This window comes from Polypterus senegalus, chromosome 9 (genome assembly GCF_016835505.1).
Source record: "Polypterus senegalus isolate Bchr_013 chromosome 9, ASM1683550v1, whole genome shotgun sequence".
NCBI classification, from domain to species: Eukaryota; Metazoa; Chordata; class Cladistia; order Polypteriformes; family Polypteridae; genus Polypterus; species Polypterus senegalus.
Window position 1 is genome coordinate 146,821,689 of NC_053162.1, and position 16,937 is coordinate 146,838,625.

The window sequence follows — 16,937 nt, forward strand, 5'->3', positions numbered from 1 at the left end:
ATGATAAACTTCAAATGGTTGTCATGGATTATTCTGTCTACTCTGCTATCATATGCGGTTACTTCTACAAAACTAAAATATTCACCAGATGAATTTTATCAACTTCAGACAAATCATGAACTGCCTGCTGATCTCCTGCTGCACTGTGGCATTATCCAGTGTCCAAAGTACATTCACCGAGGATCTTGTCGTTTTTGTCTTAGCTGTAGCGGTGGGTCTATTCATTTATTTTTTTCTGAAAAACACTATCCTCCACGCATTTATGAATGTGGTCATTCCTCTGAAGTTTGGACTATTTAACACTTGATCTATCTCTAACAAAGCTTTGCTGATTGGTGATTTTATTATAGACACTAAGATGGACAGTTTATAACTTATGGGAGACTGGGCAGCAACCAGGGGCCTCATGTATAACGGCGTGCGTAGAACTCGCACTATAACATGGCGTAAGCACAAAAGCCGAAATGTGCTTACGCACAGAAAAATCCAGATGCAGGAATCTGTGCATACTCCAACTTCCACGTTCTTCCGCTACATAAATCCCGATCAGCATGAAAAGTAACGCTCGTGCACACTTTATGTAACGCCCCAACTCCTCCCAGAATTACGCCTCTTTGAATATGCAAATCAATATAAATCGCCTTTAAGCGCAGCCTTCTGTGAAAAGACAATGGGAAAAATATGGGGGAAAATATAAGAATTTCAGCGAATACCAAGTGGAGGTAAATGAAAAACATACTATTTGTTCAAATAAACCGTGGTATAATCAACAAAAGGAAGCTTATCAAGTGACATAGCGTGTTGGAGAAACTTGAAAGCTCACGTTCACAAAATCGCACAGTGTCGGAAATCAAAAAGAAGTCACATATTAAAGTTGCCGTGAAAAGGTGAGTTGTAGCCCACTGTCTGAGTGTCATATGAAAGCTTATTAGGGTACAGAGAAAAAAAAGGCACACAGTGGGGAAAAAGCATGAAATGTCAACTTCAATCTCAACATTTCCACTTTAATCACGTAGTTTATTTTGTCATTAAAGTAGAACATCATAAACTTCATCTTAAAATCGTTTAATTAACCAGTTTCTCAAATCACATCGTAATTAAAGTAGCACGTTAAATGCTTTGTTTTGTATTTGATCTTCTATGTGCTCTATGTGTGTGAACCACTACTTGCTTCTTAAACCGGCTCTCTTCCTACAACTGGACACAGAATTCATTACATTTGTGATATTACAGTTCTCTGAATAACTAAAATACTGAGATGTATATGTGATATCATTTTCATGATTTCACCTTAAATTAAAGGTTCAGCGTGTGATTTAATTTCGTAAAATAAAGCATGTAAACCCAGAGAGCCTTATCAGTTTATTGTAATTACAGCCTGCTTCTTCTACTACCACACCATCAGAACTAGTAGACCATTACAATGCTGCTCTATCTTCTGCCTTCGATACACTGGCTCCCTTAAAAACACACTGCTCCCTGGTTCACACCTGAACTCCGTCAGCTCAAGGTCATGGGCCGATGGTTGGATCATCTAGATAAGAAGACAGATCTTCTTGTACATAAGGAAATGTATTCAGATCATCTGTTACAATACATAGATGCTCTCTCTGCTGCCAAAACTGAATACAACACCAACATTATTAATACAGGATGGAAAAATTCTAGAGCTCTTTTTTCAACAATGAATAGACTAATTACAACACCAGAAAATGTTGTTCACCATGACCTCATTGTTAAGCACTGCTGTACTTTTTTTGGATTTCTTCAACACAAAAATTGAAAAAATCCACCAGCAACTTGCTTCTTCTGTCTATGTAGAAAGTGACATACTGTAAACTGTCACCCATATTCCCTTCCCGATCATCTTATTTTCAGAGTTCAGTTTACCAACTCAAAATGATATCTTGGAGCTTATAACAAAATCTAATTCTTCCACTTGCCAATTGGATCCATATCTACAAGCTTTGTTAAGTCCAGTTCATCACATACTCCCCCATAACTATTGTAATTAACTCTTCCCTTACTACTAGCATGGTCCCCATCTCATTAAAGACAGCCTCTATTACTGCAATTCTGAAGGAACCTGACTTATACCCTAATATCCATAATAATTATCAGCCTATGTCAAATGTTCTATTCATATTCAAAATTTTCAAAAAGATAGTTGCCTCCCAACTTTAAAAAAAATAACCTTTTTAAACAGTTTCAATCTGGCTCTCCTCCTAAACACTGCACAGAAACTGGGCAGTTGACATGGGACTCTTATCAAGTCTTGATCATTGCTCAGCATTTGACAACAAATTGCATAAGATACTTGTAGCCGCCATTGCATAAGGCGAAGTCAGGCACGGGTAAGACGCGTGTCAAAGAAATCTCTCAGTCCAAAAGTTCTTTTTAAAAATATTTAGTGAAAGTTAAAGGCAAATAATCCATGCAAGAATAAAAGGAAAAATAGTTACACACATAGAAATAAGGCAAAAAAAGAAAAGATGTATCTTCTATAAACTTAGCTTTTCTTAAGAAGCTTTGGTTATTTCTGTACTTAAAGGTTATTTATTTCTTCTTCTGTATGTCTTAAACATACAGTTCAACATTCTTTTATTTTACAAGTTACTTCACACTCAAAAGGCCCGTAGGCCGTTGGCACATAGACATGCACCTAGGCACGCTCACGTGAGGCTAATCACTAACTGGAGAACATTGTTTACTCAAAAACTGTTAAGAAATGACAGGAAAATACCAACTCAATTCTATTCACGGGGGTTATAGGAACCTCCCATATTTTATGCATTATCATCTAATAAATATTCATACATTTTATAGAACTAGGAAAATGGCTCTTACAATACTTTTGAAACTTCTAGCTAGTTTTAGAGTCTGTGGCTTTGTCCATCAATGGTTTTCTTTCCACCTCACTGACAGGAGACAGTTTGTTCAGGCAAGGAGCTTTAGGTCAGGGAATGCATTCGTTACACAGGAAGTTCCACAGGGCTGTGTTATGGGGATGCTTCTTTTTCTCATCTACATCTTCCCAATAGGTAATATCTTTCGACACCATGGTGTTAAATTTCATTGTTATGCTGATGACTCACAGCTTTATCTGTCTACTTAATCCATTTTTGTTTTCCCTCCAAATACTCTTATGGCATGTCTCCAAGACATAACGTCATGTATGATTCACAATTTTCTTCAATTAAATAACAATAAAACTGAAATCCTCCTCATTGGCTCTAAATCTACACTCGTAAAGGTTAACCATTCTTCCATTTTAACTAACAACACTATCACAAAAAAGAGCTTGGGCCTTATTCTAGACAAGTACCCTCTCATTTTCTCCCAAATGAATAATGTTTCTCAGACTGCCTTCTTCCATCTCTGAAACATTACTAGACTTTGTCCTGTTCTTACACAACACAGTACTGAAGTATTGGTTAATGCCCTACTCACTTCACGTATAGATTACTGTAATGCTATTCTATTTGGCATCCCTAAAAAAATTATCCATCGCTTACAACTTATACAAAATTCTGCTGCTAGGGTAATTACTTGTTCTAAATCCACTCAACATATTACATCTATTCTCTCCCAACTTCACTGGCTCCATATTTACTACTGAATACAACACAAAATACTGCTCTTAACAGTTAAAGGTCTCCACAATCTTGCTCCTCCTTACCTTACTGATCTCCTACAGATTTGCACCCCCTTTCACTCCCTCAGATCCTCATCTGCTGCTTTACTTTCTGTACCACACATCAAACTCTGTTCTATGGGGGCTCGAGCATTCTCCCATCAACTCTGGAATTCTCTTCCCTCTCATATCTGTCAGCCGGACTCAATAACAAAATTTAAAACTGCCTTCAAAACATATTTTTTCCAGCTGGCATACCAATTATGAGTTTATCACTGTTACGGCCAGTTACCTTTGATGTTCGTTACTACTTCTGTACCTTTATTGCTGTTTAATTTTATTGTCCTATTTGTTTTTATCTTTATTACTGTTGTTTAATTCATTGTAAGGTGACCTTGAGTGCTAAGAAAGACACTTATTAAATAAAATGTATTCTACTTCTTCTTCTTCTTATTATTATTATTAGATTCATGCCCATGCCCTATTACGATTTAGCTACTTTTTTCCAAATTTTTTTTTCTTTGTTGTGGTTTCAACTTCAGTAATCTTATTTTAATATATGTTTTCATTTAAGTCTTTATTCAAGTTAATATACATCTTCCTTCAACACTATTTTGTTTCTTAACAAGTGCCCCCTGTGCTATAGTGGGTCTGTGGCTCAGAAAAATGTGTCCATTTTTAATAACTGAATAATTTATTGGCCAGCTAGTTCTCCATGGGTGTGCATGCTCACGCAGATGCAGGGAGTTGGTGGAGTAACTGTGGCGTGACACACCTGTACGTGAGGATGCAGTCTGTCTTAATTGCTTCATTGGCTTCCTACAGTGTACAATTCAGACACTGTGCCCACGGATTAAAATAAGAAAGAGGTGGCTCTTCAAAAAGGAGGAGAATAAAACATAAATGAAGGAAAAAAAGGTTAAAGTAGGGAGTAAAGCAGGCAGGAAGCAGGGAAGAGCCGGTGCAGGAGTGAGGAACCAGATAGCCAAGAAGAGGAGAGTCCCTTGAGGACCACATGCAGCCGATGCTTCAGGGTGCAGTGACGATTTGCTCCAGTTTAGTGACTTAAGAGAGCTGGAGCAACCAGAAGGAGTATGGCTCTGTGTAAGTCCAGGAAGCCAGCGGGTGTCAGTAACAGAATTACAGAGTGTGCCTTTCCTTTGTCCGTGGGAGGGAAGTACTCTAACCTACATCCAGATTGGGAGCCCTACTGTGGGGCCATTGAAGCAGCAGGGACCCAGACCTGTTGACTGCATAAGAAGGAAGGCTGAGACTGTTGAGTAGGTGTCTCTACAGCTGCAAGGTCCAGAAGGAGAAGCTGAGGGGATGGCAGATTTAATGGACTGCACTAGGGCCCATACCTTAAGGGAAAGTTTCCTGCACTGTTACTTTTAGCGTCAGTTTTAAGAATTTTCTATTTAGTCATTTGGCTTTTAACCTCCACAGCTCCCCTGTTTTTATGGATTATTTATTTATTGGAAGATTTTGCACTGCACTTTTGAATACTGTGGTTTTGGTTTGTTTGAAATAAAAGCACTTGTCACTTTTATACACCTACCCCTTGCTTTGTGGTGTGTCCTCATCTGCCTGGGTCATCCAGTTATGTTATTGATGTTTATATGACTTTCTGTTTATGCTTTTAAGTTTTGTTTTATTTTAATTTTGATTTTTGGTATGTGCTTGGGCTTTAGAACAGATCGATTTTGATTTTACTGGTTAATGAACCCTGCTAAACTTTAAACTATGTTTATTCTAACATATTTTTTTTAAGAATCTGCCTTATCTTCTCTGTGGCACCCACACTCAATAACACCAAATGAATTTAGAGTCAACAATTAATACACATGTAAGTTTGGAAGAAAAAGTTACTTACCTTGAGAAAAACTCAGGATGACAAGGGAGAAAAAGCAAATTCAGAAGTAAATGGAGCCAGGCCAGGATTCTGTATTTGTCTGCTAGGCAACAGCACTAACCACTTCGCTAATATGCCTCAGTGAGGTAACTTAGAGTTATGAAATATTTAGTTGAAATACCCTGTGTTTGTTAAGAACTTAAAAAAATAATGAATGCAAAATAAATGATATATTTTTATATTCAGCATACCTTCCCTCCAATGCATTATTATAAACACAGTACAGTGGAACGCCTCTGAACACGTACAAATCGGGTTATGACAAAAAAGTTCGCCAAACTTTTGCATCTGTTCATGACCGCACACTCAGATGACTGAGGGAAGATAACTTCTCTTCCGGTTTGTACACGCCGCTGATTTCTGCATGTGTTCAGTCTCTCCCTGTACTGTAAATTGTTCTCGGTGCATCATGCAGAGGGACTCTCCCTTAAAACTGTAACCTCACCTCAATCCAGCTTCCTCCTTTGGTATAGGGGGTCCACAGCTCCCGTCAAAAAGGCCAGTTTTAATAAATAACCACCGCACTTGCGGCTTTGAGAGGGGGCGTGGTGGTGTGTGGCTGAAGCGGTTCCTGAGGAGTTCGTGATGAGGGCATTTCTCACCTAAGTGCACAGGTGAGAAGCGGTCCACATCCGTAATTGTTCCCAGGAGCTGCTGATTGCCACAACTACCACGCCTCTTCATAAATAAAAGCACAAGTCGGCTATAGGGAAAAAGAAGAGAACAGGAAAGAACGGGAGGTTGCAGGAGAAGGCAGGAAGCAGAAGGAGAAAGCCGGTGCAGGAGAGAGAGAGAGCGAGTGAGAGAGCGCGCAAGATAGAGAGAGAGAGAGCGAGCGAGCGAGCACAGGCTCGCGTGCAGCTGAGAGCGAGCAAGCAGCTGAGAAGGGAGCCTGAGTGTTTGTCTCAGTGTTATTCAATTATTTTACATTTAGTTTACTATTACACTGTTGTTATACTAAGGTTGTTATAATATTAATAATTGTGTCACTGTACCTGTTATTCATTTCTTTCAATGTATTTTTCATTCATTTTTTCTGTGTAACATGCCATGCAGAGCTGAGCCAGCTTTAGCACAGGGTGTCACCTTTCAGAAGTGCTGCGCTGGCCAAAGCATGAGACAGACAGGAACAGCTGTGGTCACCCTAAAAGGCCTAGTGTTATATGATCTGATGGTCTGATTCTTAGCTCAGTTTGTCTACCTTGTTTGGCATGAGACCAGGAGGCTTTGGTCATGGGAATACAATATAAGGAACGCTGGAAACAGTCCAAGCTAAGAAGACCTGAGGGAGTGGAAGCACCATTGACTCCAATAACCGCCTCCGTTGTGACAGCAACAAAGCCATTTCTACATGACCAAGTCTCCGTGGGTCATAATGCAATGTGTCTGGTCTTTCCTGATCTATAGCAACGTAAGCCGCATTAAACAAGCTAAGTATATTCTGTCTTTTCTGTGACTTTGTCGCCGCCTATCGCCGAAAAGAGGGATATCGCCGTTATTATACATATTTAATTAAAGGGTTATTAAAACCCCGCAATATAAAAGAACATATTTCCACGGAGCTAACACTCCCATCGGAAACATAAATGGCGCTGCGAGCAGGATTGTAGCGATATTTAATAACCAATATTAATATTCATAAATCATAATTTTATGATGCCGAATCAATCTAAAACATACGCTTTGATTAATAGCGGAAGGGGCGGGCTTAGCCTTCCTGGGTGGTCGCGCGCACAGTCTTGGACACCCGTGGCTGAGTTATTTAATAATTATACATCCCCAATTGCATGGCCTGAGTTAGAGGGAGCAGTGACTCCTTCGAATGTCCAACAGGCGGTAACAGCGCTCAGGCTGGAGCGACGGGGAAAAAAGGAACAGCAGGCAGCTGGTGAGATCGGCTGGATTTTATTAACTGCAGTACGTGAGTTGGATCATAAACTGCAGGAGGTGATCATCGAATGCGGAGAACTTAGACAAGAAATAGAAAACTTACAAGACAAACAACTGATAACTCGAGAATGCATGGAAAATGCAACGTCTCGGGCGAACGAGTGGGAAGCTAAATGTACTACACTAGCTGTCCGTTTAGTGCAGGCTAAGCGCCGTAAAAGGCAAAACACACCCCGTTTCCTCTTTTAAAGTACGAGCCATAATGCAAGGCGATTGGAATCCAGAAACGTGGGATGGCAATATATATAACTCGGATAGTGATGACGACATCTGGGAAGATGATGAAGGGGACGGAGAAGCGCTAAAGGATAATAATGACACTCGTTCAATTATAGACGCGAGACCGGTCGTGCAAAATAAAGCAAAAGGGCACCCTGGTGGACAGCACAGGGTAACACGAACCGTACGCGATTTTACACAATCAGAGTTTCTAGACCTCGGCAAACAATATAGACAGAAGCCAGGCGAGAACTTAATGCAGTGGATTTTACGTATGTGGGATGAAGGGGGTGATAGTTGTCAATTGACAGATACAGAGATCAAACATTTAGGCTCTATAACCACGAATCCGAAGTTAAGAAATGTTTTACGAGGGGGACAGCATCAAGCGGTTGTATCAATAGTAGAATGGGTTGTAAATGCCGTGAAACACGCATATCCAGACGCGAGAGACGCGGAAGATATTGATAGATCGTGGCGTACAGCTTCTGAAGCAATTCAGCAGCTGCGAGAAATGGGTGTGCAGGCAGCTATTTATAAAGTTGCACCAGGAGGTGCGTTTACTGGCCCAGATAATGAAGCCTTCACTGCTGGCATGCGAAACCGTTTAATAAAAAATGCACCGCATCATTTAAAAGGGGCTCTATTATCTATGCTCGCCGGAGTTAATCAACAGACAGTATGGGATGTGGCCGCATTATTGGGCCAGTTAGATGAATTGGGAGCAACGGTATCGGCTGGGCAAAAACCAGTTAGAGCTATAGCAGGGCATACAATACAAAGAGTAAGCCGTTCAAAAATGGTGCGTGATCTGATAGAAGCAGGAATAAAGAAAATAGAAATCGATGGTAAACCAACAGGGGAAATTTTTCAGAAATGGCAAGCTATGCGAAAGTCTAAAAAAGACGAAGGCAGGATCCCTCCAACCGCACCGCCTAGTGAGGAGGAAACAAAATACTCGAACATAAACCAAACGCTTTTTAACTTTCGAATGAGTGGCGTACACGCGTCCGACATATTGAGGAGACGGCAGGTCTCCTGCAGGCGGGGAGGTACGGCTCATTCATGCAGGAGACCGGCGCCCGACGTCCGCTAACTATTTACTGGGGTAAACGGAAAAACCACATCAGGTTATGGCACTTATGGATACGGGGGCAGAAGTTACTTTAATTCACGGGAATCCACAGAACTATTCCGGAACAATTGTTAATGTAAACGGATACGAGGCGCAGATATCCAGGCGAAACTAATCACAGTACACTTAGCAATAGGAAAGTCACCCTCTTTTAAGGCTAAGGTGCTTGTCTCAGAATTGCCTGAATATATACTGGGGATAGATATTCTTACAGGAAAGGCATTCCAAACAAAACGGGGAACATTTTCTTTTGGGATTCGTAATGTCATGTGTAGAATAGTAAAAGCAATAGTAAGAGGAAAGGCAAAATGGACCCCTTTAGAAATTCCAGTCCCTGACACACCTGTAAATTTAAAACAGTATCGTTTGCCAGGAGGATTGCAAGAAATAGGAGAAACAGTGGAAGAGTTATTGCGGGTAGGAATTATTCGACCTGCAGTTAGCCCTTTCAATTCTCCAGTGTGGCCAGTCAGAAAACCGGACGGTTCATGGAGAATGACAATCGATTACAGAGGTCTAAATGCTAAAGCACCGCAATTGACTGCTGCAGTTCCTGATATTGTGACCATCATAGAAGACATCATGGCTAATGCAGGAGAGTGGCATGCTGTCATAGACCTGGCTAATGCATTTTTCTCTATTCCAATTGCAACCCACAGTCAAGATCAGTTTGCATTTACATGGAAGGACAGACAGTACACCTTTCAAGTACTGCCACAGGGATACCTACACAGCCCTACTTTGTGCCATGGACTTGTAGCAAGAGATCTGTCTACCTGCTCAGATTTGGAAAAGGTACGATGTTTCCATTATGTGGACGATATAATGTTAACTGGGGATGAAGCATCAGTAACAAAGGCATTGTCAGTTTTAATATCCCACATGGAGAACAGAGGCTGGGCTATCAATAAAGACAAAATCCAAGGACCCGCCAGAGAAGTTAAATTCCTGGGTATGATGTGGTTTGGACCAGAAAAACGAGTGCCCCAAAAGTAATAGACTCTTTGCAGAAATTAAAGGCACCAACTAACAAAAAAGAAGCTCAATCCTTTGTGGGATTAATGGGCTTTTGGAGAGCATTTGTGCCACATTTGGGACTAATTTTAAGACCTATACATGATGTTGTCAAGAAAAAGGCACAGTTTGAATGGACAGAAAAACAACAAGCTGCTTTTGAGGCAGCTAGAGAAGCTTTAGTCCAACACCAAGGACTGGGGCCTTTACAAGCTAATTTGCCTTTTGAACTGGAAGCCACAGAACAGAATAATATTGCCACGTGGAGCCTTTGGCAAAAACATAATCAAAAACGTGTGCCCATCGGCTTCTGGAGTCGACAACTGACAGGCTCACAGACTAAATATACACCACTTGAAAAACAGCTTCTAACAGCATACTGGGCTCTTTTACACACTGAAAGACAGACAGGTCCTGCTCCGGTAACGCTACGCACTCACTTGCCCATTGCCGGGTGGGTGAGAGATAATGGCCTGGGAGCGAGAGCAGGCGCTGCCCAAAATCAGACTTTATGCAAGTGGAAATGGTATTTACAAGCCAGAGCTCATTTGCAGGCAAAGACACGAGTGCCTTGCAGGGCGCTATGGCCGGAGCTGTGATTTATGAGGATCCAGAGGACATACCACCTGTTGTGCCTGTAATAGAGTCGCCCTTTAAAGAAGCCCCAGCATACAGTCATTTGACACCAGCGCAACAGGAGAACAGCTGGTTCACAGACGGTCAGCAACTATGGACGGAGGTAAAAGGCTTTGGAGAGCAGTGGCTTATCAACCTCACACTGAGACCATCCTGAAGCAACAGGGGGAAGGGAAATCAAGCCAATGGGCTGAACTTATTGCTGTCGCTATGGCATTAACAGAAAATCAAAGCTTCCCTGTTGTTGTTTATACTGACAGCTGGGCAGTTTTTCAGGGACTAACGGTGTGGATCACCATGTGGAAAAGACTGCTTGGACTATTCATGGGAGAGAACTGTGGGTGGCACAGAACTGTGGGAGCAGCTTTGGACAATGGGCACAAGAGGGGAAACTCTCATTGGTCATGTGGATGCCCATGCCCCTCTGATCTCTCCTGAAAGGCTTTATAACCAACAAGCTGATCTAATAGCTGCTGTTCGAGAACTTAACCTGGAAAAAGCCTTGGTAGCAAGTGAAGACCTGTGCACTTATGCTGACGTAAACGTAATCGAGCCTTCCTTAATTTCATTAGCAAGGTGGGCTCATGAAACATCAGGACACATGGGAACAGAGAAAACATATCAATGGTGTCATCAGCGATGTATTCCAGTCACTATTGATATTGTTAAACAAATAGTGAACAATTGCTCCACATGTACAGAAGTAAAACACTGGCCCCTACAGAAGAAGGCAACTGGTAAGCTGAAGAGAGGAATGGGACCAGGACAAATTTGGCAGGTGGATTACATTGGGCCACTGCCACGAGAAAATAGACTATTATATGCTTTAACTGCAGTAGATACCTATTCTGGACTGTTACAAGCTTATCCATCAACAAGAGCTGACCAGAAAGCTACACTGAATGGACTGAGCCAGTTAATCCAAGCATATGGAGTGCCTGAAGAAATCCAAAGTGATCAGGGAAGCCACTTTGCTGGAAGAGACGTACAAGAGTGGGCTCAAGGAGCTGGCATTCAATGGACCCTGCATATCCCGTATCACCCACAGGCTGCAGGACTTATTGAGAGAATGAATGGCCTGTTGAAAGAACAAGTTAAAAAACTTACTGGGCATAATCATCTTAAAGGCTGGACTAAAGTATTAAAGCAAGCCTTATTTAATCTCAATAATCGTCCGTTGGCTGGGTCCACACCTTTTATGAGACATCAAAATGTCGGAGGAGAGCCACCTGTGTGTGCCCTCCGCCTGACAACAACTAGTCCACTGGCAAACAACGAATTAACTCCCACCGGGTTATTGGTTAGGGCACCTAAATCACTTACACTCAAATTAAATTCCTCAGACAAACTCAGCTTGGGTATAACAGGTCAGTGGCCAAAGGAATGGGAGGTGAGAATAAACATTGAAATGCTTGTAACAGATGAATGTTTAACAGGGACATTAGAGATCTGTGTAAATGAATGGTATTTAGCTTTAGAAAATCAAGGCAGTAAAGACATACACATAGCTGAAGGACAGGCCATATGTAAATTGCACATAGACAAAGTCACACCTGTTTCAGTCAGTATTGCGCAGTTTAAAGGAGAAATTGGAGGGAAGGTATGGGTTTTAACCCCAGGGCAAAAGCCAAGGGCAGGAGAAATAATAACTGCAGGACCAGGAGACACTAGAATGGTTCTTTTAACGGGCTCTCAGTCGCCCCTCTGCTTTCCCTTACACAGATTATCCTCACGTGTGGAATAATCGGGATAGATGGTTTCTGGACCGGATGGAGCCGATGCACCCCCTATAACAAAGTCATTTGGGCTGCTGCTACGCCAGAAATGGAAAGGCATGTAACCTTGAATTTCACCCTTACCAAGAACTGTACCTGGCAGCTACGAGACAAGACATCTACGCCTCCATTTCACATGAAACTGGAATATCCTGACCTGTTACCTTTACCTGTGAGGACCTATGAAGACACTGAAATAACTGTGACTGTGCATAATAACGCATCTGTCTGGCTGGCTATGATGAACTGTAAACCGGATTCCAATGGACTATCATGTTGGACTATTGAAGGGGGGCAACAAATGACTGCAATAGCAACACCTGAAAATGATGTAATATTATATGTGTTTAAACAGGAAGCAACAACAAATGTAAAGGTACCAGTAATGTTATGGGAAATTCACAAGACTAGGAGAGGGAATGGTTATCCATTTGATGCAACATTACTGAGACAAATGAAGGGTTGTAAAAAAGCTAGGATAGCTCATAAAATAATTACTGTAGCACTTAACATTAATGTTAGTGGGTTTGATATAAAACGTCACGAGTTTCCAAGAAAAGAACACATATTACCACGCAGTACAGGTGCAACATATAATTGTAGAAATATACAATCCTATGGCCTCCTCATAAGGTAGAAATAAAACGAAGGCCAAAACGAGACATGTGGGGAGCTATAGGAACTGGATTAGGTATAGGAGGTTTAGGTTTAGGATCTCTTAATACTGCTGATATAGCAGCAATATATCACAAAATATCATCTATTGGTGTGAAACAAGCCAATAGTTTGCAAACTTTGGCTCATTGGGGGCCTGAGTTGGCAGACAGGCATATACAGGAGTTGCTAGTATGGAAGGCCCACCATGGGTGGTTAAATGAGTCCTTATGGACTGGTTTACAAAGTCAATGGGCCATAGATGAAGAATCAGCTTGCTATTTAAAACAGATTATTGCCATACAGCAGTATTTAAATTTTAAGACAGATTGGGGCTTAAAAAACCCCCAACATTGGAAAAAAGAATTAAAATTACCAGCAGACTGGTGGTTGCAGCCTAAGTCCTTCATGTGCGAGGCATCAATATGCCAAGCTGTATTTCAGGTAGCAACCACTGTTGAAGAAGACAATGTTTGGTGTCCGTTTCATGTTTTACCTGTGTTACTAGGAGGAACATGGTGGACACCCATAGTAGATAGACACTGGATAGACTTAAATAATAATACTGTTGAACCTGCCTTTTGTTATAACTGGCAAGAAGGGTTCGTATGTCAAAGGGTGGGTACATTGCCACACCCCTGTTTGCATCCTTTAGCTGGGGACTGTTATTGGCGCCAAATAGCAGTAAACTCCACTGAAGTGTTTCAAACTGATACCACTTCTGCATGTGCAGTGACAGTAAATAACATCACTTGGAGTGATGGTACCTACTACGAGGGCCCAGGGTATCCTGTCGCACCAATGTGAGTAATATACGAGATGACTATTATGGAAGAACCTACATGTTAACTACATGGGAGAATATACATTGGGAAGCAGAAGCTAACCCATCTCTGGATTTACATTTTGCCTACGAAATAGAACTACCTAAATATAAAGCGATTTTAGAGCATGCTAAACAATATGAACATCTTTTTAATGTAACGTTACATAAAGCAAGGGACCTACTAGTAAGATTGAAAACAGATGAAACAAAAGTAATTACCTCTGCAGAAGAAATTGAAGAAATATCTACACATCACTGGTGGGACTTTTTCACTAAGTGGTCACCATCAAGTAATACTATGGTAAATGTACTTGTTCATCCACTTGTGCTGTTAATTATTATTATTTTCATTTTTACCATTACCAATATTTACTTACATTTGCGTATTAGACGGGTAAAGCAGGAGCTAGACCGACACCACACCCCACGACGTTACAAGCATTCTTGAGGAGCTGTTTACATTGTGAAGGGGGATTGAGTACCTTTTGCTTTGTGAATAAGATTCTCAGGGATTGTTTTGTCACAGATCCAGTGACAAAGGGTGGTCTGTTATACTAAGGTTGTTATAATATTAATAATTGTGTCACTGTACCTGTTATTCATTTCTTTCAATGTATTTTTCATTCATTTTTTCTGTGTAACATGCCATGCAGAGCTGAGCCAGCTTTAGCACAGGGTGTCACCTTTCAGAAGTGCTGCGCTGGCCAAAGCATGAGACAGACAGGAACAGCTGTGGTCACCCTAAAAGGCCTAGTGTTATATGATCTGATGGTCTGATTCTTAGCTCAGTTTGTCTACCTTGTTTGGCATGAGACCAGGAGGCTTTGGTCATGGGAATACAATATAAGGAACGCTGGAAACAGTCCAAGCTAAGAAGACCTGAGGGATTGGAAGCACCATTGACTCCAATAACCGCCTCCGTTGTGACAGCAACAAAGCCATTTCTACATGACCAAGTCTCCGTGGGTCATAATGCAATGTGTCTGGTCTTTCCTGATCTATAGCAACGTAAGCCGCATTAAACAAGCTAAGTATATTCTGTCTTTTCTGTGACTTTGTCGCCGCCTATCGCCGAAAAGAGGGATATCGCCGTTATTATACATATTTAATTAAAGGGTTATTAAAACCGCCGCAATATAAAAGAACATATTTCCACGGAGCTAACACTCCCATCGGAAACAACTGTGCATTCTATGGTATAATTAACTATATTTGTGCTTAAAAATCTTTAAAGAAAATATATTTACATACAGTTTGTGCGGTCTGGAACGGATTAATTGTATTTACATACAATCCTATGGGGGAAATTACTTTGGATCACGACCAGAGTTTTGGAACGAATTATGGTCGTGACCCGAGGTTCCGCTGTATAGCTAAAATTAGGTAAAAAAAATACCATGGAGATATTTATGTTGAGAAACTAATTTGTAAAGGAATCTAGCCTTGAATCTTAAAATCTTACATTGCATAACACAAAATTTATGAATACTTTCACTCTGTTCCATCATACAATTTGCCTTCACGTATACAGTACAGTAAGTTATTTTATTTTTTCCAATGTGCAACCATTATTATACCTTTATATTAAAGTACCTCTTTTGATTTTTTTTTTTATCAGAATATTCTACTACACAAGCATAAAAATGTAGATGGACTGTTACGGTACTATTCTTAGCTATTTTACTTCATTTTTATGAAATTATACACAATTATAATAATAATTTGCAATATATGTCAACATTTTATTCTGTTACTTTCTCATTTGTGTCTGCATTTGCGTATGGTGTCTTTTTCCATTCTTTTTGTTGACATTAGGCGATTTTACACATAAAAGTATTCATTCATATGACACCTGCTTGTAATTATGTATAGTATATGTTTTACAATGAACCTTAAATAAAACTGTACTTGTTTAAGCTAATCAAGTTACATCATTAACTGGTTTAGTGTGGTCAAACATTGGATGAGGTAAAATTATTTGTGTTTAAATTCAGGAAAATAAAATTTAATTTAGCAGGTGATAATTCTACAAATAATTATGGAAAAATTGATTATTCATAATTCAAACACCTTATAGTTTGTTTTACATATATCCTTCAGATGTTATATTTAACTTGTGTTTAATGCTAACTCTCTTTTCCATGCGTTCTAAAACCTGCTTTTTCAAGATAAAAATATTGCATAATTAAGGTAATCTCTTAGAGTTCAAGACATTAAAAAGCTAATTTAACCATTGACACAAATCAGAATTAACTATTGTATCTTGTCTTATTATCAGGATATTAAAATTATTCATTTACCTATCTTTAAGTGCTATTATAGTTTTAAGGTAATCTGTAAATCGCACTAAATAATCTGCAATTAGGAAGACCAAGAGCCTCATGTTATAAAACTTTCTCTTAGATTCAGTACTAAATTTTTAATTATGCAAGAAAGGCAAAAACAGCTTAGACAAAAAAAATCATATTTATAAAATCGTACATATGCCACATGCTACCCCAAGTTCCTTTATAAATCTCAAATCAATTTAAAACTGCCAAGTGTAGCTATATCTGGCAAAAAACACCTCTTTTGAATATTCATGATATAATCACCATATAATTTGCCCAAGTCCCAAAGTTGTGTCTTTAATGCAAACCATGGAAGAACAAAAAAAAGCAGTATATATAGCTTAAGTTAATGTGAACTTGGCGTATTATTGAGTGAAGTGGAGAAGTCCAAAAACATTCTTTTGATAGTCTCTCCACAGGAGTTGAAAATACAAGAAAAAACAAGAGTGGGTGCAGCTGAGTGTGGAGAACAACAGCAATATGTCATCATATAATGCCCACACCACCACCTGCCAGGCTTTATGCACAGAACTGCAATGTATTAAGAACATTCTTATTGAACTTGTAAAATAATAAAATAATTTTGCTCGGTAAATGTTTATGTTGCCATATGTACAAGTCTCTTTACAGTCATTGTACAACATCCAAATGTCTTTGAATTGCAATTGCATCAATGTCCTGAGAGACACCGGGGTCCTCTATGTATTCACCTTCTCCTATCTCAGGTGGCAGAAGCAGCCCATATTTCTACACTTTGTTGTGCAGTACTAAACAAGCTATCACAAATCAGCAAACTGTGGCAGTCCATGTCGACTACACACTCCCTGGTTGCTTCTGTGAGCCTCTTGAAAC

The 16,937-nt window shown here is 40.1% G+C and overlaps 2 protein-coding genes across 2 annotated transcripts; both read left to right on the plus strand.

The window, feature by feature from the left end:
- The first annotated feature begins 7,698 nt into the window (after nt 1–7,698).
- Nucleotides 7,699–10,657, plus strand: LOC120534920. Its single transcript, XM_039762425.1, is given in 4 exon segments — nt 7,699–8,767; nt 8,948–9,835; nt 9,838–10,412; nt 10,415–10,657. Coding segments are annotated over 4 exon segments (2,775 nt in total).
- Nucleotides 10,658–10,845: 188 nt separating this feature from the next.
- LOC120535881 lies at nt 10,846–13,952 on the plus strand. The gene has a single exon (XM_039764030.1). The coding sequence runs from the start codon at nt 10,874–10,876 to the stop codon at nt 12,242–12,244; it is 1,371 nt and encodes a 456-aa protein (XP_039619964.1). The 5' UTR covers nt 10,846–10,873; the 3' UTR covers nt 12,245–13,952.
- The last annotated feature ends 2,985 nt before the right edge of the window (nt 13,953–16,937 follow it).

Bases quoted from the DNA above. Each gene is read 5' to 3' on its own strand.
- LOC120535881 (XM_039764030.1), top strand. From the start codon at position 10,874: ATGGGCACAAGAGGGGAAACTCTCATTGGTCATGTGGATGCCCATGCC.